General features: G+C 41.5%; 1 protein-coding gene across 2 annotated transcripts in view; it reads left to right on the top strand.

The window, feature by feature from the left end:
• LOC139416395 (paired box 7b) overlaps nt 1-25,364 on the top strand; it is a 65,716-nt gene that overhangs the window by 6,976 nt on the left and 33,376 nt on the right. For both annotated transcript variants that reach the window (XM_071164970.1, XM_071164971.1), the window contains exon 5: nt 21,507-21,706. In XM_071164970.1, coding sequence (XP_071021071.1) covers nt 21,507-21,706 — 200 coding nt within the window. The remainder of the gene's footprint in view (nt 1-21,506; nt 21,707-25,364) is intronic.

Below are 25,364 nucleotides of genomic sequence, written 5' to 3'. Positions count from 1 at the left end.
ACATGGCGAGATTTTTAAGAAACATAGCCTATAAAAAGCAAAAAACAACAGGCTGCGTGGAATATTTTAATAGCGGAGGGGGTTGCATCAGTTGTCATAATAATCACAAATGATAATGATAGCCCAATAGACATAATAATGCTAATAATAATGATAATGATAATGATAATAATAATGTATGCTGGGTTTATATATATATTCCTATAACTGTTATTTCATTCTAATAGTATGCTGTTATTAAGATATTATGTACACTTCTACTTTAAACCTTTCGATTGGGTAGGCCTATCCGTGACGAATGCAGTTAATGTTGATGGCGATTCTCCCTTACAACGTTTCAAGACCGAAATAATAATTATATGCCATTTAATTCCACTGTTGGGGTCAGAAATATAGTGTTTTTTAGAGGTTTAACAAATGTGCATGGGTAGGCTATAAACCCGTCGACCAGACGGAACTATATTACACGGAATCCCGATAAACCAAGTGACATAATTCGTGGAACAAATCAAATTAGCCAAACCAGCAACAAATGACCATAATTTACTATTTAAAAGTCTTTGTTAAGCATGTTGCATCTCTTTAATGCTAGGAATAATAAGATACCCCATTCATCCGGTGAACTAGGGCCTAGTGCTTTTTAAGGCCATGTAGGACCTTACTAAAAATAAACATGGGGAGATGTCAAAATCACTCATTCCCCAAACGAGATTTAAGAGGCAACATAATTCTTCTGTAATTTATTTAAATCAGTTTTGTTAAGCCTGCTTCCCTGACATCAAACAATATTTATATACGTTCATTGAATAAGGGGTCATGGTTTACATGCTTTTGTGCATCTTACAGGCAGCCCAACACCTTCACATTCCCCCAAGAGCATTCCTTAGAATGTATTTAGATGGTCGTTATTAAGCAAGAAACACCATGGGGGTACTGCAGTAAATTAGTATACACTCATTAGATTAGGAAAATGATATTATGATGGCGACGTATATTTTTCCCTTCCATGACTTAGGCTATAGTCTACATCAACATCACAGCAGCTGATTGAACGCGTTTTCAAAATGGACAGGGGGAAATCTTACATTGATGACACATTTTGTCCTGTCAATTCATAAGACATAAAACATCTAGAGAAAGAACGATCTTAGCGTAAGCCTCTTCATCACGTCGAATATTAATGTGCAATTATACCCCAATGCTCTGGGTGACCCGCTAACCTGAGGCAGACCCTGGGGTTTTCATGAAGGGGATTTCGTGTTGTGTGTTTCAGACATTTTAAGAGAAGAGAGGAGGAAAAAAGTAGGTGAGGAAAAGTAGAAGCGGCTAGAGGAAATTGAGAGGCTTATAGTCTTTGATCCTTGGGTGCTTTTGCTTATCAGAAACATTTGTGGTGACACCACCACAATGGGAGTTCATCATATTACAGACTGCCAGTGCTGCTTTCAAGCCTGCCTGTCTATTAATTAAAGCACTTTTGCCATGTGGGACAGGGCCTATACGAGTGCACATGCTACCAGCAGCGAATACTTCTCGAATCTCTGGTGGGTTATTTAAAGGGACAATCTCCCCTTTTGGGCGACTTAGGAAAATTCCAAGGTCTTCTGTAGACTACATGGGGATTTTTTTTCTCCTCATATAAAGGCAAGTACATAATCCTTTCCTGCTCAATAACTTTAAAGGAATTAACTCCCCCCTACCCAAACATTCACCAAATCTCAAGGTGTAGAACTTTCACGGAGTTATTCATTTTACTTTAAAGTAGGCTTAACTGTCCAGTGAAAATCTCACTTTTAAAAGTTCATATTCTGTTAACTCATACCCAAATAATGTTGTTGACTTGTCTTATACTCGTATTTGTGGTCAATGCATAAATCGGAGATGAAACACTTCAAAAACCCCATCTCAAACTTGTATCTCAAACAGACCATTTAAAAAATGCTTGCTATTTCCTCATGGAGAATGATGTCATCCTGCCTCATTGGCTGAGCTGGCCAATCAGTGGTCTACTGGCGGTCATATTTTTTAATGACCAATATACATCCCCACCATTCTATTGTTGGGGTACACCCACACCATTTCAACACAGCAAAGATGCTTTTTAACATAATTAATTACCATTTATTTTAAGGAAAACGATTTTGCTCATATTCAAATTAATTATAGGTCCTATTTCATTATGTATCGAAACACTGGACATGTACTTTAAATGTATGTATACTGTTACATTTCATTTCCATTTGTCATTGACAACAATTACATTGAAAAACATTTCTAGTTGGTTGGGGTCAGGGATGTACTAGGGAGCTTGGTGGGGGACATGGCCCTGCAAGATCTGAGGAACAAATCGGACAAACGACAAGGGAAAACTCCTGCTGACACCAATAAAAGTATTGGCCTCCGGGCTTCCTATGTGGTGTCACAAATAGTGTTTTTGATACCACGACTCGCCATCAGTCTATTGTTGTACGCTGCCCATAAAATTGGAAGGCCAAGGAACTATTGTTGACCCCAAATGAAGACCGCTCATCAGTTGATGAGGAAATGGGCTTATGTTTAGTCGTGCATGGTCGTTCATCAAATATACAGGCCTATATGCCTTTTAACTATGACAATTAGTTAATATAGTCCATATTAATATCTGATATCGAATGTTTAATTCAATTCAGATGTAGCTTAGTCTGGTATTATGTCCAATTGAATAAACATGTTATTTAATGTATAATTATAACCGCATTATGATTGAAAATATTGAAATATATTTGACCAAACTGAAGCACAAATATTGTCACTATTGTAGTAAGAAAAATAGAGCTTGGGCTACTTGTTGATTTTCCTTTTATTCTTCATCACTTCTAACTGCATCAATGGCGTCTTTGAGAAAACAAATATATAAAGAGGGGCAACTAAACTGGGAAGCGGTTTTGAAAGCGAGAATAGCAGCCCACTTCTTTGCCATAGAGCGTTCAGTAGCCATTCCTTAATCCTGCTTTCATTTTGCCGACAAATGCCAAGAATCTTGTTTGGCGACCCAATGGGAGACTGATCAGTGAACAAAAGGGAAGCATTTCACAAAGCAGAAATGAGCAAAACGAGGTCCAGGGCAGTCAGAAGCCTTGGGCAACCATTAAGCTCCGTTTGCAAATGATAGCCAATGGGACAAAGGAAAACACAAAAATCTTAAGCTATACAAATATGGCTAAACAAACGGATTGACAATGTCACCGAATGTTTTGACGGTTAATTGATCCCTTGGTGAGACGCATAGTGATTTTTGGAGATGTCTTATTGTGCAGGGTTATCGAGGGTGTTTTGTCAAATTAGAAGTAGCCTACTTTACTCATGGGGCATTTTGGGGATTTATCAATAAAATATAAATCAGTAAAATATTGCACCAAACACATAAAGTAATCGAAAATGACATGACACCTAGGCCATTCATAATAGCCTACCGAATAACGCTTGATGGTGCAGAATTGAGAAAATAGGTCAGGATCGTATCTTTGAGTAAAACATGTTAAATTAACATCGCCAGATTCTACTAATCTACATTTTTCGTCGGTTTCAAGTTGCACCATTAAGACCAGGCATGTATCCTACAAAGAAAACAAGACCAAACCACCACCTACAGTATAGCCTATGAGTTTTGACCACGCAATAAAGACCAGTGGTTTCCTTTTCGTTTGCCTGTCTGCTGTGTTAACTTGATATTTTGTGCATGACTGGTTTATTAGACACCGCATGTGTGGGGATTTGACAGCGGCTCCTGGGGTCTGGATACCTTCAGTTAAATCCAACTCATTTCGCTCTCTCATGTAATTCATCCGGGGAACCTAGGGAGACGGCCCACGGTAGGAGAGGTATCTTAAACCCTTTCATCTCAGCCTATAATAACTGGACCATAACAAGTTCTCAATGCTCAGGTTCAAACCATATCCTCATACCATGAGAACATTGCAGCACAAGGTTAATTAAGGTCGAGACTGCTGAGTTTACCTAACATAGCTGTTAAGAACGTCCCATATAGCCTACCCTTTAAAAGTAGCCTACAGTAGCCTATAATTTGGTGAATGATAATAACGGTATATTTATTTAATAACCTTAGTATCATTTATAATAACATTATTAGTAGTATTTTAAAAATCTGTCAAATAAGCATTTCGCTGCACCTGCAATAACATCTTTAAAATAACATTTGATTATTATTATCATTATTATGTAAATCAAACCTTTATATGATAGAATACTAATTATGTATTGATAATGAACGTTTTTTGGGAAATGTTATTTTGGTACGTCTACCTAGCTCACTCTGTGCAAGTTAATATTTGTGAGTTTGCTGTGGCGCATTTCCAAGAACGTAGATCAAGTTCAAAGTGACAGAAACAGGTGTGAATCAGAGAGGAATGTTAAGATGAAATGTTCAAATAGAAGTTATCTCACACACCAAGGGAACCACGTTACTTTTGCCCAGGTGGACCTGTAAGCAAATGGAGGCATAATGACATCTTAGTTTGTCGACACAGGCACAAGAAAGTCATTCTTACAAGTGTATTTGTCTAGGATTCGACTCCCTAAAAGCAAACGCTGTTCAAAATGCACAAATCCATTCTAATTGGGTATGAAATGACCCTAAATATATAGAGATTAAGCAACCATTAAGCCCCTACATTTTCTTCTAAAATAAACCTTGAAGCTGTTGAAAGGTTTGAAAGTGGATTAATGGTTCTATATAAGTCTTTGCATGAATGTAATTTGTGCCACTTATTTTACATGCCATCCTAAATAATATATGTGAGAATATATTTAACCAACTACCATCAAATCATTTATATTCACTTTAATTCAAATGATGTATTTTTACACCCTAACTTCATCATTGTACACTCAAAGCTACCATTCTGGAGAGATTGAGGTTATGCAATGCAAGGCCCTAACTATCTTGCTCGGCCATGTTAAGTGTATGTTGTCTGCCCAATCATTAGTGTCTGTTTGCGTGATATAAATGTACTCTCAGGAGAACACACATTAAAGTTAGAGACTCATTGTCGATTTTATCCAGGTTGTATCTGTGTTATAGTTCATAACTCCCTCTGTTAGTGTCAGTGACCAAGGAGCTAAACGTCAACTGTTTGTGTTTTGCCTTTTAGAAGCCTCTTTGTAGCTAAACCAGCTTTTTTGGTTTGGCCTGAAATCCCCCTGATGTGTGTCTACCCACTCAGTCTATTGATATACAAGCAGTCACTTAAAAAGGGAAAGAAAGAAAAAAAAGTGAATGGGGATAGAGAACCGTCTGTTATTTTGTGTCTTTGGCCCCGCACCATTGGCTATTCAGGCGAGTTGATGAACTCCTCCAAAAGTTTATTAAGGGGAAGGAAACAATGCAAACCAAAGGCTTCAAGCAAACAGGCTGACAGTTTATAAACTAGCTTCCATTGAGCCTCAAAGGCAGATGCATGAATACGTTTGAATGGGCTCCCTCAAACTGACACAATCGAGCTAGACAACAGCCATGTTGAAAAAGGAGGGGTTTTACTCTTCGGTGCTGCTGCGGTGCCGATTGGTATTTCCATGCATTAATGTACATCTGCAGTGGGAAGGCTCCAATCTGGGGGTTGGTTGGTTGGTCTGGTCGAGTCAAAGCGTTGGTTTTTGCTGATCTTTTTTGCTTGTGTTTGAAGTAAAGCCTTGTGTTCCGCACGCCCACTCTGGACAGCAGGTGTCACGACACTGAGAGAAATATGCTAATCGCAATGAAAAAGAGAGTGAGGGAGAGAGAAACGTTTTACTTATGCTCCCTCGCTTTTTCACGGTATGAACCGGAGCATTTCTCGTCCACATGCAGGTTGAATGGGTGATAAGTGGCTTTTAGCGATGATGGTATTCCTTTCAGCCGAAACAACTTTGTTCTCAGTCCAAGCAGTAGTTCCTGCTTGCCAGATCAGTCAGCGAGTGTGTTGGTTCGCTTTGGGTTCAGTTGTTAAACATAATTGCAAAGAAACCATTTCTCTTGAAATGTTAAATTATGTTTACCAGCTTGAACCTTGCTGAGCAGTGACTGTGGAATCAACAGCCTGAGGAAACACTGCTCTTACGAAATTCACAGACTAAAGTTTCTAAACCCTCTCCACCGCGGCCTACAACCTAATTGGGGACTATGATTTGTGAGTGTAGCCAGCCCAGACCCAATGCTCCCTAAGTGGGCACCACCCGGGAGAGGTGACCCTGGGCAGCCTGGGGGGTGTCTGAATGCACTGCGGACACAGCCTATAGCAGCCATCCCTAGCAGGTGTCACAATTAGCAACACAATCAGCCTCCATGGCCTGTGGTCATTGGGCGTCTGTTCAACCAAGCCGTATAAGGCGGGCTGGATCTTGGGGGACAACACAAGGGGGTACACGTGGAGCAGGGACAAGACTAGGGCCTGATTACCCTCTGAAACAGTCATTAGAGAGGATAACGTCGCAGCAAACAAAAGTGGAGAAGAAATATCAATACTTTGTTAGTTTTCCAAACAGAGCCCCCTCGGTTACACTCTGCTCTCGCACATTTCCCAATCACTTGTTGTTTATATTTACTGTAAGTGTCAACTGTTGCTGTTATTGTTATGAACATTTTGGCTGTGAATTGGAAGTTATCTTTGTGTACTCTGAAAATGTCTTTATTAGGCTACAGTCTGGCTTACTGGGCAACCCCCTGTCTGTTTGTTTTATGAAGGGATATTGCCATAGTCATGTGGAGAGCTGACAGTACTGTGTTGTTGGGTGTTGAAGCCTGGGGACAGCCATATTGGTGGTTGGGTTTGAGTCAGTTTCTGTTCAAACTGATCATTTGTATTTTTTAAGAGGCCTCTCTTTTCACTACCACAAGAGTGCTCTCTTTGAATCCTTGGAATCACTCGCAAAAAGGGGTTATTCAAAAAAGATGAGTACTTCCTATTATGTTTTATAAGCAGTTATTTAAGAGGGGGCAAATGTTGCATTAAAAACAATTAGAGTATTACTCAATGTGATTGATATGTTTGGTGCCGCTCTCTAGTAATATAAACATAGTGTACTTAGTTTTGATGGTGTCAAACCCCTTTAAATACCCATATACTTTGTGAAAAAAATATTCTGTGTATATTATCTGGATTGTCAATATTTATTTGAAGATACTTGTGAGGACTTGCATTGATATATTTCCCTCCTGTGCTGTTTTGTGTGATTCTACATCTCAGTGGAGAAGCGTGTGTCGATCAGATAGGAGTGCAAACAGGCGTCTCAAATTAAAAGCTTTTATTTCACCGTAAACCTGTCCCTTAAAACCTGCTGCTTGCTTATGGAGTAGATCACTTGTTTTACTAGGCAGTCATAAAAGGACGATGGAAACTAAGGTAACCAACACCTGTCTGTATTCTAGGATATCCAAAGATTGCCACAACAGACTCTAACCAATAGGCATATTACATTTAGCTTGTGGCACATTTGAAGTGAAGTTGAACATTTTTTTACAGATGATTGTTTTAAGCAATAAGGCACAAGAGGCACTATGTAATGAATATACTCACAGGTAAATGGCATTGTTTGGCCTGAGGCAAAGTGGTGAGACAGTCAACCCATTTACATGGGACTATATTCATTACATCGCACTGACCCGTGTGCCTTATTGCAGTTTTAAAAAGGTTGCCAACATATTCAAATAACAATGAATGAAATATCTTCATTAAAAATGTTATTTTGATACAATTTTCATGAAATGACATTCTTCCACTAGAAGATATAATCCGGACACACATCTGGTCGTTAGTTATTTTGGCCATGTTGCTACAGACGCTCTAGTCGTTAATTATTTTTGCATAGTTGCTTTGAAAAAGGATTGGTCGCCGTACTAAAAAAAAACATTTTCTCTATACAGGCTGACCAAAGTTCTTGTCATTTGCTAGCTAGCTAGTCAACTTCAGGTAACTCAGTTGCGTCAAACATTGCACCAGGAATGACAGTACACTAGCTTTTTCTATTGGTATAAAATAATAATGATGTTGATGTGAAATTTCGCCTGGTCTCGTCTGGACAACATTTGTTCTCAATGGTACAGGGGAGATCGCATTTCAAGAGTGAAACACTTTTCGGGGTCGGACAGGCAGACAGCGTGGCTTATATTAACTCCTGTTGTACGAAACTAAATGCTAGGCTAGAAGCGAGGGGAAATGTGCGAGCTGAGATAAATACCAGAGATGATTTGGACAGCAACGTGAACATGACGATATTGTTATGGAGATGCAGCGATAATTCAGATGGAACTTCTAGCAGACACAGGCGTGCCAGTGTCGATGAATACAACGTGGCTTGGAGCGCCGCTCGTCTGATCGGCATCTAGGATCCAAACAACTATTTTTAATAACGTTCCTGAGAGCCCTGACTGCTTCACAAAATGGTTGACGCTAACACATTTAGTGGCAAAGCTTACTTCAGTTGGCTGGGTTCACAGGTCTCTGTGGTGCTGACTTATCCTGGCCTTAAGGCTACAGCCAGGTCATCCTCTGCCCATTAACACCCCACCTAACTCTTCCTCATCTTCACTTTTCTCCACCACAACTGTCTGCAAGGCAGCAGTGAACTGAGATGAGATTTTCTATAACCCAAGATAATTGCTTCCTTGACATATTTATTGGGCTCACTTTTATGGATTCAATTGATAAGTCCCTCCCATCTCATGGCCTAAGACAGTGTTAACCATTTTTATGAAGGACAAACACATTTCAACCAATTTTATGATTTCAGTATTACTTCACAATGGTCACCTATTTATATAAAAAAGTTGCTCTCTGCCATTGTGTGTGCTTGATTAGTGAATATCTAGACAAATGTCTACATTCCATTCTGTCCAAGAAGTATGTTTAAAATGAACAACAATCCGTTTGTGCTAATTCCACGACAATGGGGGCATGACATATATAATTAAGTACAAAGGCATTTGGCCAGTGTCACAGCACTGATTAGTAGTTAACACCATGGTCCAATAGTTTAAAAATCACCATTAGCCCACGCCACTTATGGCCATAAAATCTCCCATTTTCTGCTCCTTAGCATCTTCACCCCGGGATCTCTGCCCTTGCTTTATTTATATGTGTGTTTTGCCCTCACACAAAGACAATAAACATGTTCCCAGAGTGTTGCAAATCAGAAATTTGCTCAGATTTTTTCCCCACCGACTTGAATAGTGAATGCGGTGGCCAGTATGTGAACAACAGTAGGGCAGGCCAGCTGCAGGAGAGTGGTAGGGAGGGAGGGAGGGAGAGGGTGAGGCTGTTCTCCCCCAGCTTCAAACAGGGGGCTTGTCTTACAGTTTTTACTAATGGGCTTACTTATGCATCCACTGGCACTCTCCCTTCATGCTGATCCCCCCCCCCCCCCCCCCCCCACACACACACACACACCTAACACCAAATGATTCCCCCCTCCTAACACCAAACTCAATTTTTCCATCCAAAATCCACAATATGCTGTTGACATTTTAGAGAATTCATTATATCATGGTGTGTCTGCCAAAAGGGAGTAGTTTTCTTTCTTACGATTCCCACAAGTCATTATGTGTTCATTTTTATTCATCATTTATTTACACATGCGATTGAATTTGAGCCGCCTAAGTGATAGACAAGTTTCTCGTTCCTGTTTTAGACTTGATTTGACCAATGTTTCACCAAGTGGATATCAGATCTGCTTGAAAAGGACAGCTGCCACACTGTTGATTTTTCATCTTGGTTTTAAAAGGATGCACTCCCAACAGAAAGGCACCAGATCAAGCTCTCAGCTATCTCCCCCTCTCACATAAACACATGGGTTGCATTTCAAAGCACCTTTTAACTGTAATCTTTAAATAGACTCAACAAGTCAAAATCACTTATTTTGTTTGCAGGGGGAGAAAACCCTTTTCTATGATTATTAATCTGCTTTTATTCAGAATAAGATTATTCTTTGCTCTTATAAAACTTTTGGCATTTTCTTTTTTAAGCCCCGAGCGGTCCACTAAGGGCTTGCATTTGTATATCTCTAATATAGCTTTGTCTTGAGTATTATATTTCCACCCCGTCATAATCTAACTCTGTGGTTATATTGACAGTCAGCATTTTGTTATTTATAAGGCCGTTTTCCATCAGTAAATGAGACATATGCATGCCACAGCTGGGGGAGAGAGAGCAGATAAAGACTTTGCATTTAATAACCGCTAGTTTGCTAAGACGTAATGCCTTGATAAGGCAAACATATTTGTGAGGGCTAGATTGAGTTCAATACCAGTTCTATACAGCATCTACTGAGAGGACAGAGCCGGGATGCGCTGTGTCCTAGCCTATACAGCGTGCGTGCGTGCGTGCGTGCGTGCGTGCGTGCGTGCGTGCGTGCGTGCGTGCGTGTGTGTGTGTGTGTGTGTGTGTGTGTGTGTGTGTGTGTGTGTGTGATGATGATATCCATTATATAATGAATTCTCTGAAATGTTAACAGCATATTGTGGATTTTGGATGGAAAAACTTAAGTTTGGTGTTGGGATGGGGGACTCATTTGGTGTTAGGAGTGTGTGTGTGTGTGTGTGGATTTTAAGCTATGCATGAATATTCATTAGAAACTATTGAATTAGTCTACATTTTGGAAATACTGTATATTCAACAAAACCTTGCCACCATTCACTGCATGTTTTGATGTAACTATACGTTTTTGTCTTTTTTACTAAACAATGGCCATTTTGTTGCAGTCACTGTGGGATGATGCCTTATTTATTGGATATTGAATGAGTTAGATGAATACAGCTTTGTAGGCTACTCTGTTTGGAGTGTCTGTGGTTTTTATTCATGGTCCTACTCTCTCCATCAGTTTAGTTTAGCCTATTTTTTGGCCGCTTGGATTTGAGGGTGTTTGTTGGGGGATCAGAGTCCGATGCCAACGGGCAGAGTTTGCCAGCTTCCCTTTTGTGGCTCTTTCATCATTTTATTACTTTCGCTTTGACCTCAATTAGCGAGGTCTTTATATCAGGAAATGAAAGAGCACCGTCGGGTACAGAGAGGGAGATCTGTTGAAAATGGACACCTGCTCTTCAAACGCCAAGCAGCCTTCCTATTTCTGGCAGGTCAAATGAGCACTCTTTCCAGTTTCTGTTGACGACGTTAGCTCAGCACTTCCTTTCAAAATGGGTGGTCATTGTTCACAGTTTCGATAGCAAATTAAAATGATTCAGTTGGAATGGGGCATTTTTCTTCAATGAAAGTGTGAGTGGTTACACAGTTGTACACATCAGGATGACTGTACAGTATGTGTTATATGTGAGGTTTAGATACAGAGATAAGATTTGTTGCAAACCACAGTACTCCCATAAGTCTCTAGTACTATTATAATCAAATACAGTACATCTATTGAAGCCCTACATGTTGTTGTTAAATTACTAGCTATTAAATGAGCCATATAGAGATGCATCACACATTGGGCAACACATACATCTTCCAGGTGCCAAATTCCCACCCCCCATCAATATACCAGGCTTACGTTCCTGCAACTCTCCTCCACCACCCTACCCCACCCGCCCTCCAACCCACTTGGTGCAGTCCATGCTCTTTCCCAACCTTTTAATGGTTTAATATGCAGTCAGCACTTAGGTGTGCTGTCGGCTAAGGAGAGTCAATATGTCAGCGTTTATTGATGCCCCACGGAGCTCCGGTGGGTTGTCAGGCTCTCTTTTCAGGGCCAAGCGGCCCCCTGAGGTGCTGCCTCTATTGGGCCTGAAAGGACTGGGAGGCCCTGAGTCCCTCACACAGAGGCGGCGGACACTATTTTTTTCTTTAAGGGGTCCGCTTCAGGAACATGACAAGACCCCTAAACGAGCATCACTCATCATCTCTCCTCCGTTACTTTTTATTTTCATTTTAAAAAGAAAGAATAGGGGCCTAATTGTTTCTTGTGGAAGCAAGAGATTATGGAACCGTCCTCTGTCCTTTCCTTCCCTTGTTCACTTGCTTCTTGCTGTTTTCTTCTTCTTCTTAGTATTACCGCAACCATACAATGAGACAAATGTGAATCAAAAGAGAGAACTTTGAGAATGAACATTATTATTACATGCCTGAATTTGATGCAATGACCATTAAGATAATTTATATGTCATAGCAAGTGAATCCTCCTGATCCCCCCCTATCCATCCTCTCTTGCATCTCATCCAATCCACTGTGGTGTTCTGTAGACAGTGAGTACAGTGAACTTAAGATCTCTTGCAGGGAATGGGGAAGGAGATGTGGGAGGGGGGGGGGGGGGGCGCAGGTTTGGATAAATCTAGCCCCAAGGCCTGATGAGAGACTGTGGAGAAACAGATGCATGTCAGAGATAGCACAGCATAATGGCCTGTTTGTACAGTGTGTTTTTTTTCTCTCTCCCTCTTTAAACTGTCAGACAAAGAGAAGGGTTGCACAATGGCAACAAAATGCACACACGCATAAGGATAAACTTGTTCAGGAAATATACAGCGACAATACACAGTTATTCTTGAGGAAGTAATCAAATCAAATAAAAACTTTGTAGACAGTGACGCATGGCGTGGAGTTATTCCGTTAGCTGAAACTGGTCAATGCTTTTGTGTAAAACTGAAAGCAGGCCTTGATTGTAAATATACTGGAACTAATATGATTTTCAGAATGACCCATAATGAGTGCATGCTGCTCTCTCCAGAGCTCTGTCGCTCATTGTCCCTCTGTCTTGGCCGACGTCCGGGACGAACAAACCCATGTCAACAGTCAACAAACCATGGATGTTTCACCAATGTTTACATTTACTTTACATTAGACGCGTCTCTTGTGGGAACAAAACATACGCACTTGAAGTCCAGGAAAGTAATTAAGGTGATAAATGCAGAGAAGTTTATTTACAAGGTACTTACATAATGTAGACAACATGCTCATGATGCACTGCTAATAATAACCACACAAATGTCAATAATGATAATAAAATGATCTCAGTGACATTAGAGGGTGATCGAAACATATTATAAGCTGGCGTTTAGGGGAATACAATATGACGGCATGATATGCTGTGTGTAAAAAATGTGTTCTGTAGTATTACAACCGGGGCTGTCAAGGTGAACATTTGAATTGTAGTTAACTTTTGGAATGTTTCACACCGTCAATTTTTTTCTTGCGCATTTAATAACATGCATTTCCTGTCTGAGTTTCCGCATGGACCCTTTTGAGCGCATCACACAAAGCGCTCACTGCTGTCGGTCTCTACGGCTAGCAGCTTCTGTAGAGCTGTCTGCCTCTCTTGTGGTGCTGAAATCAACCACTTAGCTTTGAGCAACAAAGTTGAAGGAAAACTTCGAACCATAAACACTTTCCCATGCGTTTCTTTAGATAACAGCAAAAAATGAATTTACACAGAAGTATACTAGGCAGTTATGCTAACGTTCGCTAGCTAGCTAACCAAACGAGAATGGCTGAATGGCTCAAAATTCAACACAATGATTTTAATCAGAACAGAACTTCCATTCCATTAAGCTACTGTTTTGGTTGTTCTTATTCAGGTCAAACGATTAAAGCAATTAATCTAAGCAATTAATTCTAGTACCGTAACAGCTTGTGACTATTTCATGTTGAACATTGATAAGAAGTAGCTTAGGCTAGATCTAATAGCTGTATGATATTTTACATTAACTTTTATATCAGCTGTTATTGTCTTAGAATACAGTTGATTTCTCATTTTTATAATCAAAATATATTATACCAACAAACCAATGGAATTAGTTTAAAATAAAAACATCTTTCATGAGGATCAAATTTGAAATGTTTTTTTTAAAATTGCAATTAATCGTAGTTACCCACAGAAACCCAATGCCATTGACTTGATAAATAAACATTTAATCGTTTGACAGCCCTATCGAGAACTATGTATTATATTTAATAGTTAATTTACTTTACATGGGTGACTAACTGTACGCTATCTTTCTAGACAATGTGTCAATGGCATTTGCGTCACTGACACTAAAAGAAAGACAGTCATGCTCTTTATCCCTTTGGACTTCACAAACCAGAAGCTAAGTGATGGTCCGTACAGTACGGTCTGTGGTGAAGCAAAGCGCTAGCTGCCTCCTCACACTACTTCCGAACAGGCAGCAGAATCTCCAATTGATTGCTCTTATCACAACAATATGATCCCACTGGGAAACAACCAGCCTCCAATGTAGCTAATGAACAGGCTTATTTAATTAGAGTCAAATGAGAGAATTTAGCTAATGTTCATTTTGATTCCTGTTTCAGATTGATTCCTCAATTAGAGGGGAAGGTTGCAAATGTACTTTTTTGTGTGCAAACATATGGCATTGGAGAATGCCGTGGACCCTGGAGGGGTGTACACACTCCCAGATACTTAATTAGCCTCTAATTTGGTGATAAACGCAGAGCCTCCCTGACATTTTATCACTCTCCCCAGAACTTTCACATGGAATTACAGCTATCGTTATTTAATCATCCCAGATGACTTCAACAATAGAGAACTGCCTTTAATTTCGACCCTAAGTGTTAATGAGATTTGTTTCTGTGTGTAGAAAGTAGACAAAAGTAGAATGTAATATTTATGTGCTATACACTGCCTTCGGAAAGTATTCACACCCCTTGACTTTTTTTTCCACATTTTGTTGTGTTACAGCCTGAATTTAGATAGATTGTTTTTAAATAGATTAAAAATACATTGTGTGTCACTGGCCTACACATAATACTTCATAATGCCAAAGTGGAATTATGTTAAAAATGACAAGCTGAAATGTCTTGAGTCAATAAGTATTCAACCCCTTTGTTATGGCAAGTCTAAATCATTACACATTTGTACAAAGTCACGCAATAAGCTGCATGGACTCACTCTATGTTCAACAATAGTGTTTAACACAATTTTTTAATGACTACCTATTCTCTGTACCCCACACATACAATTATTTGTATGGTCCCTAAGTCAAGCAGTGCATTTCAAACACAGATTCAACCACAAAGTCCAGGGAGGTTTTCCAATCCCTCTTAAAGAAGGGTATCTATTGGTAAATGGGTAAAAAAAAAAGTAAAAGCAGACATTGAATATGCCTTGGAGCATGGTGAAGTTATTAATTACACTTTGGATGGTGTATCAATACACCCAGTCACTACAGATGACAGATACAGGCGTCCTTCCGAACTCAGTTGCTGGAGAGGAAGGAAACCGCCCAGCCATTTCCAGGCTGGTCACTAGGAACACACGCTGATTTCAGAAGTTTGAAAAGATCCTGAGGATGTTGATATATGCCATCCTCGGCGCTCACCAAAAACAGTGGCCCTGCTCAAACTCACATTGCTCAGAGCCAGAGAGTGCTGCTTAGACTACTGCACCATGGAAATGCATTGTCTAGGAAGCAGGGAGAGTACTTGAGAATACTAAATGGAAACAGTGCACTATTATTTTTTAAATTTAAAAGCAAATTATGCTTTCCCCAATCCACAGCCCTGACCTTAACCACTTGAAATGAATACCTAAACTTAACCCGTTAAGTTGTTTCTGTTTTAACCCTGTAATCACGCAGAATGAACCCTGTAACCACGCGGAATTAATGGGTAAAAAATTGACGTTCATCCAATTATGTAAAATTCCGAAGTGAAACTATGAGATCAGTTTGGGATTTCACCATGAGGCCAATGGTGACTCTAAAACAGTAACATATTTTAATGGCTGTGATAGGAGAAAACTGAGAATGGATCAACAACATTGTAGTTACTCTACAATACTAGCCTAAATGATAGAGTGAAAAGAAGGAAGCCTGTACCGAATACAAATATTCCAAAACATGCATCCTGTTTGCAATAAGGAACTAAAAACAGCAGAAAATATTTTCAAGCATGGTGGTGGCTGCATCATGTTATGGGTATGCTTGTCATCGGCAAGGACTACACGCCTAGAAAAAAAGGTGTTATCTAGAACCTAAAAGGGTTCCCAAAGGATAACCCTTTGAAGAACCCTTTTTTGGTTCCAGGTAAAAACCCTATTGGGTTCCCAGAGGGTTCTACACGGACCCAAAATAATTCTACCTGGAACTAAAAAGGGTTCTACCTGGAACCAAAAAAATAAACAATTTGGAATCCTTTTTTCTAATTGTAGGGAGTTTGTTCGGATAAAAAGAAACAGAATAAAGCTAAACACAGGTAAAATACCAGCGGAAAATCTGGTTCAGTCTGCTTTCCAATAGACACTGGGAGACAAATTCCCCTTTCAGCAGGACACAAGCCCAAATATACACTGGAGTTGCTTACCAAGACGACATTGAATATTCCTGAGTGGCCTAGTTAAGGTTTTCACTTAAATAGGCATGAACATCTATTACAAGACTTGAAAATGGCTGTCTAGCAATGATCAGCAACCAAGTTGACAGAGCTTGAAGAATTTGATAAAGAATAATGTGCAAAGATTGTATAATCCAGGTGTGCAATGCTCTTAGACTTACCCATAAAGAGCCACAGCTGTAATCGCTGTATTGACTCAGGGGTGTGAATACTTACGTAAATGAGGTATTTCTGTATTTCATTTTCAATAGATTTGTAAAAAAAAATAAAAACATTGTTTTAACGTTCTCATTAAGGGGTATTGTGTGTAGATGGGTGAGGGAAAAATCAATTTAATACATTTTGAATTCAGGCTGTAATACAACAAAATGTGGAATAAGTCAAGGGGTATGGATACTTTCTGAAGGCACTGTATGTATCCCATTCAAAAGGCAAAATTGTCACCATTATAATCAGCCCTAGCACTTTCTGTAACCGACTGGCTCTTCGTAGTGAAACCAAAACACTGGGGAAGGCAGCATGTCTTTTATTTATGCCGTGGCACATTCACCCGTTGTCCCTCTGTATTGGGGGTGGGGGGGATCTGCTCGTCTGCCTCGCCATGGTCCTATTTGCGTGATAAGACCTAGCATGCCAATCATGGGATCTGGCGGAGACAAAGATGAGGTCCAGGTTGAGCCTCTCTATCGGCCAGCAGCGTCTGCTTCATTACCATAATCTCCCTTTCCATTATCGGCAGAGAGGCGCTGACCTTCCAGTTCCAGGCTGCTGTCAAACTTTATTTAGTTTCATTCGGCGGTCGTAGTTCGCCACGGTCATGTGATACTGGGCGTACAGCGGCGTTAAGGTTGTTACCGTCAGATCAGGACACAGCGTGGAGATGCGGTGGTGGAACTCCTTGCCAGCCTCTTCGTTGCATGTTAAGATTCGTCGCCTCAGCTTCTGTTTAGTCAAACACACAATAACATAGAAAAATACATTTGAGAGACAGAGAGAGAGAAGTGGGGGTCTGAAGGTGATTCCAAACATGAAGAAGATCGGTCTCTGACATCGGGCCAAATCCTCTCACAGATAACCATGTGGGATGACAGAGAGAGAGAGAGAGGGAGAGGGGCAGAGGGGGACACAGAGAGAGAGGGACACAGAGAGAGGGGGGGAAGAGAGAGAGAGAGTGAGAAAAGGAGAGAGAGAGGGAGGGAAATAGAGAGGATGAGAGAGCGACATAGAGGGAGGGCGAGAGAGTAAACAAAGTGATGCAAAGAGAGGATGGATACTGTGCCATTCCGCCCCTCCCCCACCCCCCCTAAATCATGCAGAAGAGAACAAATAAATTCCATGCCGTCTGTGGAACGAAAGGCTGCGGCCACCAGCCACCCGAGCACTCCAAGGTGCCTCTGGAAAGTGATCTGCTGGCCCACTGCACCAGCCTCAAATGTTGTCATGGTGAGTTAATAGCAAATCGCTTTGCACCAACACCCCCAAAACCTCCCCCAAAACAACAACAAAGGGATATACGATGTATGTATAGATCTTTACTTTAAAATCTATGGGCCACTTAAAAAAAAAAAAATCTTTATGTGAAGAGAAATTGGCACTAGGAATTTATTTAATTAATGCGGCCTCATGTCCTGCGGCCACATGTAATCTGTTGAGAATTGTCAAGCGTGAGCTTTTGGGGCTGTGTAGGGGGTGTGAGGATGGGGGAGAGACAAAAAGACATCCACCGTGAGACTCCTCCAGTGGCCTGTAATGAGAGTCTCCATCTAATCCCATAATTCCTTGTTTAATTAAACCACCGAGCCTGCCCAGAGTCCAAACCAGGTTGATGAGCCCTTTATTTTTTTGTGTGTTTGGTTATTTTTCTTGTGGCGCTTCACTTCACTTCACTTCATAGGAATACAGTCACATGAACAAACAAATGCATAGAATGAATGTGCATCCACCCACAGACTCCTATGACTAATCCCCAGAGTTGCTTGCATCACTCCCGTCCTATGTGTCTTGATGACAGTTGTATTCAGAGTAAGACTACTATATTTACAAGTGTCAAGTGTCATTATCGATGTATTTTGAAGCCTTTAAATGCATACCAGCGTTGTTTTTCTCGCAGTGTTGAAGTTTATTGGTGCTGTTGGCGTTAGAGCTGTAAGAGTTGCATGCCACACCCAGGTTCTGCACTTCTCAATTGTCCCCCCAGGGCTTTCATCAGAACACTAGAAAGGAGCAGACAGGAGGCACAGGCTGACACATTATTACTATACAGCCCTGCTAACCCTCTCAGGTACCTCAACGCTTCTCATCATATCTGCCCCTCGAAAACCTCCCAGGTTTCACATGGTACACACACACACGCACGCGCACACGCACGTGCGCACACACATGCGCACGCACGCGCACACACAGACACACACACACACACACAAATGCATACACAGAAATACACACGCACAAACAAAGACATGCATACTCACCCACCCGTATGCCCAACCATTCTGAATGAGTTTAGAATCAGTGACAGTGACTCAAATGTAGAATCACAGCTGTCATTCCGAGATCCGTATGGAAATATTGCCCAGAATCACCCTGCCAGTTTGAGTCCACATTTGACTGTTGTCACTTCCTGTTATCAGAGAGGTCTGATTTGAGCGTCAGTCACAGTTCCTCCATAGCCATCCTTTCCTGTAGCACAGGAATTGTGTTACACTTGATGATTTGAAATGCAACGTATCCACATGTGTGGTTGAGTTCTGTTTTTAAATGGGTAAATAAATCAAATGTTAAAACATTATTCTGGGCAGCCACTGCCCTGCGTTGCTGAGGCCCTGAAAGAGCAGAGAAAGAGAAAGGAGTCTGTCATAAGGGAGAAGGCATGTCTGTCAGACCCGGAACCCAACCAGACCCCGCCCAGACCCAGACCAAGACCCAGTCCTGGTAGGCTGTGGAGGCAAACAGGGTCAGAGGCACGGTACTAAAGCATATCAGCGCTGAGAGGGACACAAGGAGGAAGCAGGGACATTGACCTCCCTCATCTATCCCACTCTCCCCTCCCTCCCTCTCTCCTCTCTCTCGTTCTCTCCATCCCCTCTCCCCACCACTGCAGAGCCAGCATTGCTACCAGTCAACTCCCCCCATAATCGCCTGGCCACTGATGCGGCAGCCTGGGACCTGCACCCCTCTTTTCCCCCTCCCCTCTACCCCTCCTCCTCTATCTCCCCTCCTCCCCGGGCAGGCTCTGCTTCTCATCTCCCCTCTCCTCTCCTATCCTCCTCTTTCCCCCCTCTCCTTCCTCCATCCCTAGCTCCATGCATATCTATGAGAGCAGCGAGAGGCGGCTGTGCAGCCATCCCTAATGTGGAATGGCTTAAATGCAGGGAGAAGCAATGGGGAGGATTAGGGCCCTGTGTCTGGAGAGCTGAGCCTCTTCAGGCGGCCGGGGGTGTGGAGGGCCATTTGGAGAAGGATCAGCTCTCATGCACACTCACTGCCCCCAAACACTGTCAATAAATATATATAGCCTTAAACACCCAGGGAAATGAGAAAGAGGGACCCTCGTCGACCCTCTCTGCTGTCCGCAAGGGCTGGGCGACGGACAGACCTGACTGTCAATGTGTACTCAAGTGTACACTGTGTCCACTTCGAACATGAGTGTTTTTGATACAGGTAAAAAAAAATCATTATTATTATTATTATGGTTTGAAAGCAGCACAGTGTCTTGAGTAGTGTGTCGACATTCAATGTCCAACTGGCCAACCTGAATGAATGTGTTTGGTGAAATGGCCTACATTTAATTTCAAACAGCCTGTTCGTAACAAATATGTCACAAACAAGGGACTGTATGGAACCTCACCACTGTGAAGTCTCATGCTGTCCCTGGTGTACATACATACGGCCACAGAGATCCTATTAAATGATGTATGTCACTCTATGCACACGGCATCACATTACCAGTAGCCACTTGCTCTATTTGCACCCCGATTTACACATTTCATTAGAAACAATGGCGTCGCATCTTCGCAGTTTATCCTTTGCATGCTCTACCCCAGCACAACGCCAACCACGAACCGTAATTAAAACCGATGGCTGTACTTACCCGATAATCTGTCACTGTGGTTATTTTAAAACACCAGCATGGGTATATTGTATATTGTGTGGCACTGATTTCATTCAATCCCCGCCACACAATAATATATTGGCAATATTTACACACTGCCAGTTTGTTGTCGCGTTGCGCCCCAGGCCACGGTGGAAGAATAGTGCTACACGGATCGCCAAGGTGGTCTGGAGAGATTAGCGCCCCCCTCCAATCTGAGCTACCCGCCCCAGGGCATTCTGTGTACTGATGCCGGATTGTGTTGACAGAAAAGGCTCTCATATAAATAACCACACAGTGAAGAAAATACAGTCGTATTCCCTTTAGAGGAGCCATAGGAGGGCATGTCACTGGAGGACACAGCCATCCTCCCCGTGTATCAACCACTGCCTCCCTCGGTGAACAACATCTCTCCATGGTTGTTACCAACACGTCTTTCTTGCACTCAAACCCACGCTTGTCTTTTTCACTGCTAGCCCTGGTTTTGCAGATAGCGGCTCATTTAAAGAAGGTTTCACTTGGAAGGACTGTGATATGTGGTTGATTTACCCACTTAAGTTGAATGCATTGACATTGCTCTGGATAAGAGAGTCTGCTGAATGACTAAAATGTCAACTTGAAACTGTAGAAAACTGCTAATTTAAGGAACGTTTTAATTGTCTTTTGAAGGTTTTACTTGATTGTGATAGGTGGTTGTTTCACATACCTGAACGCACTGATTGCAAGTCGGTCTGGACTTATATATATACTTGAGTACTTGAAATTCATATATGGTGATTCTCAAACTATGTACATTTGAATACATTTTCGCCATCGTAAGTTGTCGTAATGCTTTCACAACCTTGATACGCCACCTGCTATAATGGTTAATTAGAGGTTTGCTTCGTTGTATGAAATGGGAGGTGCAATGATGTAAACGGGGCATTGTATACATTAAACGGGGCATTGTATACATTTTCAATGGAGTGGTACTGCCATAAATGTGTTATAAGCAACGTAAAAAATAATTTTTGACTGCTGAACTGCATTTCACTTCAACAGTATGGTACGGTGTCCATCAGTCGACTGAATTACACAAGAAGACCAACTGTCTGTCTCTGTCCCCGATGCAGGTAGCCGTATGGACGAAGGCTCAGATGTGGAGTCGGAGCCGGACCTTCCCCTGAAGAGGAAACAGAGGCGCAGTCGCACCACTTTCACGGCCGAACAGCTGGAGGAGCTGGAGAAGGCCTTTGAGAGGACACACTATCCCGACATCTACACCAGAGAAGAGCTGGCCCAGAGGACCAAGCTCACAGAGGCCCGTGTACAGGTAGGACATGCTGTAGATGCATGCACGCACACCAACACGTCCGGGTAGTGTGTCCTCTCAAAAGCCTTCTCCAGCTCCTCCAGTTGCTCACGAAGCACGCGCACGCACGCGCGCACGCACGCACGCACGCACACACGCACGCACACACACACACACACACACACACACACACACACACACACACACACACACACACACACACACACACACACACACACACACACACACACACACACACACACACACACACACAGTCTTGTACAGCTAACCTTGTGGGGACATACAATTCAGTCCCTTTCAAAAACCTATTTTCCCTACCCCTAACTCTAAACCTAACCCTAACCCGTACTCTTACAATAACCTTAACTCTAACCCTAACCTTAACCCAAAAACCTAACCTTAACCCTAATCCTAGCTCCTAACCCTAAACCTATTTCTAACACTAATTCTAACCTTAATCCTAAAACCCCTAAAATTAGCATTTGAACTTGCGAGGACTAACAAAATGTCCCCAGTTGGTCAAATGTTTGTTTTTTTCTTGTCCCCACAAGAATAGTTAAACACACACACACACACACACACACACACACACACACACACACACACACACACACACACACACACACACACACACACACACACACACACATTCAACACACCTCTATACTAGTACTAATCACAAGCTCAGAAGTCCCACATGTGGTACTTTCTTGTCTGAGATTCTATGGGTCAAGAACAACAGAAGAGCGTGTCAGAGCCAGCACCTACTCCTCAACATTTGAGAGAGAGAGAGCACAGCGTGGATGACGATACCCTATAGGATTAGTCCTCTCTGTAGGGAGTGAGTATGGTTTTCAGTGTGAGAGTCAGCCATAAGGGGAGATGTCTGAGAGCACAACACAATGTCATCAGGTCTACTGTAATGCAGGGGTACGGAATGCAAAATAGCTGTGCTTGTGCCAATTTTGGGGGGGAATGTTTCATCATTGTGGCCTTCCTTCTTTAATTGGGTTGGGGGGGGGGGGGGGGGGGGGGGGGCTGTAAAATTAATAGAACATTTATTACATTTCAATTTGGGAAACCGTTTGCTTTTCATATGTCTTGGAACTAAAGTTATTACTGATATTACTGTATGACTAGCCTGTGGAGTGGGCCTATGCACCATGCTAAATGCTGAATGTTTACTGAGGGTTTAAGGTTTTTAGTAGTCAATGGTGTTTTTATAGTGTTTGTTGGCTTTCTTTGGCACCCAGTTGTCGTCGGCTGCATCCCGTGGATATCCACAACAGCAGCTATGCCCTTCTCAGTAGAGTTGGGGGATTCTCAGCCAGGATTGCCACAGCTTTTGGCATTTTCTGGCACCATCCTCGTTCTTCTCGCACGTCCACATATTTTCAAGCCTATTGTTTTCGCACACCGTTTCGTATTTATCAAATGCGTCCAATTTTTTCATTCCGACATACGTAAAGGGTCTCGTAAGACTTCAGCTGTTCCAAGCCGGCCAGAGAGCAGTTCTTTCTTCGCACTTAAGTACAGTTTTGACACCTCCTCTGTTCTCTGTACGTTCCTTTTTCCTTCTCTAAGTAACACTGAAGGGAAAATACAGTGGAGTTATAGCAACAGCTGTTGGGTCCGAGTGAGAAGGGGGCTTGGGGGAGACAAGTTGGGGTTGCATTCCTGATGGATTTCTCACTCCTTATACTCTTGGCTGGGATCGTTTCTTCCCACCACTTTCAAGCCCACCGCTCCTTGTAAAATTCGCTGCATATTAGAGAGGATCTCTCACCCTCTCTCGGGAGCCCCTAGTCCACCACCAGAAACATGAATCAATCAAGGGCTTGTTTTAAGAAAAAAAAGAAGAAGAAGAAGAAGAGGAAAAAGAAAGGACCAGGAGTGTCTTCCCTTTAGCCGTCAGCCCTGTCCTCACTCTTTTCTCACCCCTCCCTGCAGCCAGTGTTTCACTTCAGGACCTCCAGTCTACTGCGACATGACAAGATAGTCTTTGTCTCTCACCATCCGATGCGAACAATCGTAAACAACGCATGTTTTTAGACACCTCATTCCCGTTGTACATGGTAGCACACTGTGCTGCAGTTGGAGATAAGCAGTGTTGGGTAGGTTACTTTCTAAATGTAATATGTTATAGTTACAAGTTACCTGTCCAAAATGTTTATTCGTAATGGAACTTCTGGATTACCCAAACTCAGTAACGAATCTGATTACTTTCAGTTACTTTTGGATTACTTTCCCCTTAAGAGGCATTAGAAGAAAACTAAATGGATCCATCAAACCCATTTGGTGTGTCATCATAGTGGTCTCTGACTTGTGGTCAGACTCGCTCAGGTGGAACATACTTAAACTTGCGCTTTTATTTTGATGCTAAATTGAATGTCATTGAGATAACATCCCATACATACCCACAAGACATGCCACAAGAGGTCTCTTCACAGTCCCCAAGTCCAAAACGAATTCACTGCAACGCACAGTATTATACAGAGCTATGATTGCATGGAACTCCAATCTCCAATTACTCAAGCAGAATGCAAAATTACATTTACAAAATGGATAAAACAACATCTCATGGCACAATGGGGACTGAAATGACACACACAAACCCACGCACACACATACAAACTATATCACACTCTAACACACACAATCTACACGTACATTATTAGTTAAATTAGTTATATTGTTTGTATATCATTGTATTTAAAATGAGTGTGACTGTCCTTGTCTATCAGTATATCAGTGTCAGTGGTGGAAAAAGTACCTTATTCTCATACTTGGAGGAAAAGCAAAGATACCTTAATAGAAAATGACTGACACTCAGTAAAATACTACTTGAGTAAAAAGTCTAAAAGTATTTTGTTTTAAATTGACTATATTATCAAAAGTAAATGTAATTGCTAAAATATACTTACATATCAAAAGCAAAAGTAAACTTATAAATAATTTAAAATTCCCTATATTAAGCAAACCAGACGACACCATTTAAATTATTTTATTTTATTTACGGGTAGCCAGGGGCACATTCCAACACTCAGACATCATTTACAAACGAAACGTGTGTTTAGTGAGTCTGCCAGATCAGGGGCAGTAGGGATGACCAGGTATGTTCTCTTGATAATTGCATGAATTGGACCATTTTCCTGTCCTTCTAAGCATTCAAAATGTAACAAGAACATTTGGGTGTCAGGGAAAATGTATGGAGTAAAAAGTACACAATTTTCATTAGGAATGTAAGTGAAGTAAAAGTTGTCAAAAATATAAATAGTAAAGTAAAGTACAGATACCCCCCCCCCCCAAAACGACTCAAGTAGTACTTTAAAGTATTTTTACTTAAGCACTTTACAAAACCGATTAGTGTTTTCTTACTTGTCGTGCTGCTTCGACAAAAGCTCATGGCGATCCGAATAAACCAATAAGCATCACAAGATTTTGCCCACCATTTGTGACTGAAGTGACAAATAGACTGTAGCCTACATGAAATGTTGGAGTAATTAGCTACTTCAACATGTGACCCACTTCAGCTGTTTTTACTAGTTTTATTTTTCTGTACTACTTGTTAATTATTGTTTGCGACTGTGTTTCAGCTGCTATCGACAGACCCAACCTCCCTGTTAAAACTATGCAAGAGATTGAAATACTATAGTCT

Source organism: Oncorhynchus clarkii, chromosome 9 (assembly GCF_045791955.1).
Source record: "Oncorhynchus clarkii lewisi isolate Uvic-CL-2024 chromosome 9, UVic_Ocla_1.0, whole genome shotgun sequence".
NCBI lineage: Eukaryota > Metazoa > Chordata > Actinopteri > Salmoniformes > Salmonidae > Oncorhynchus > Oncorhynchus clarkii.
Note: the sequence above shows the minus strand (reverse complement) of the source record. Positions and strands in the feature narration are given on the sequence as shown.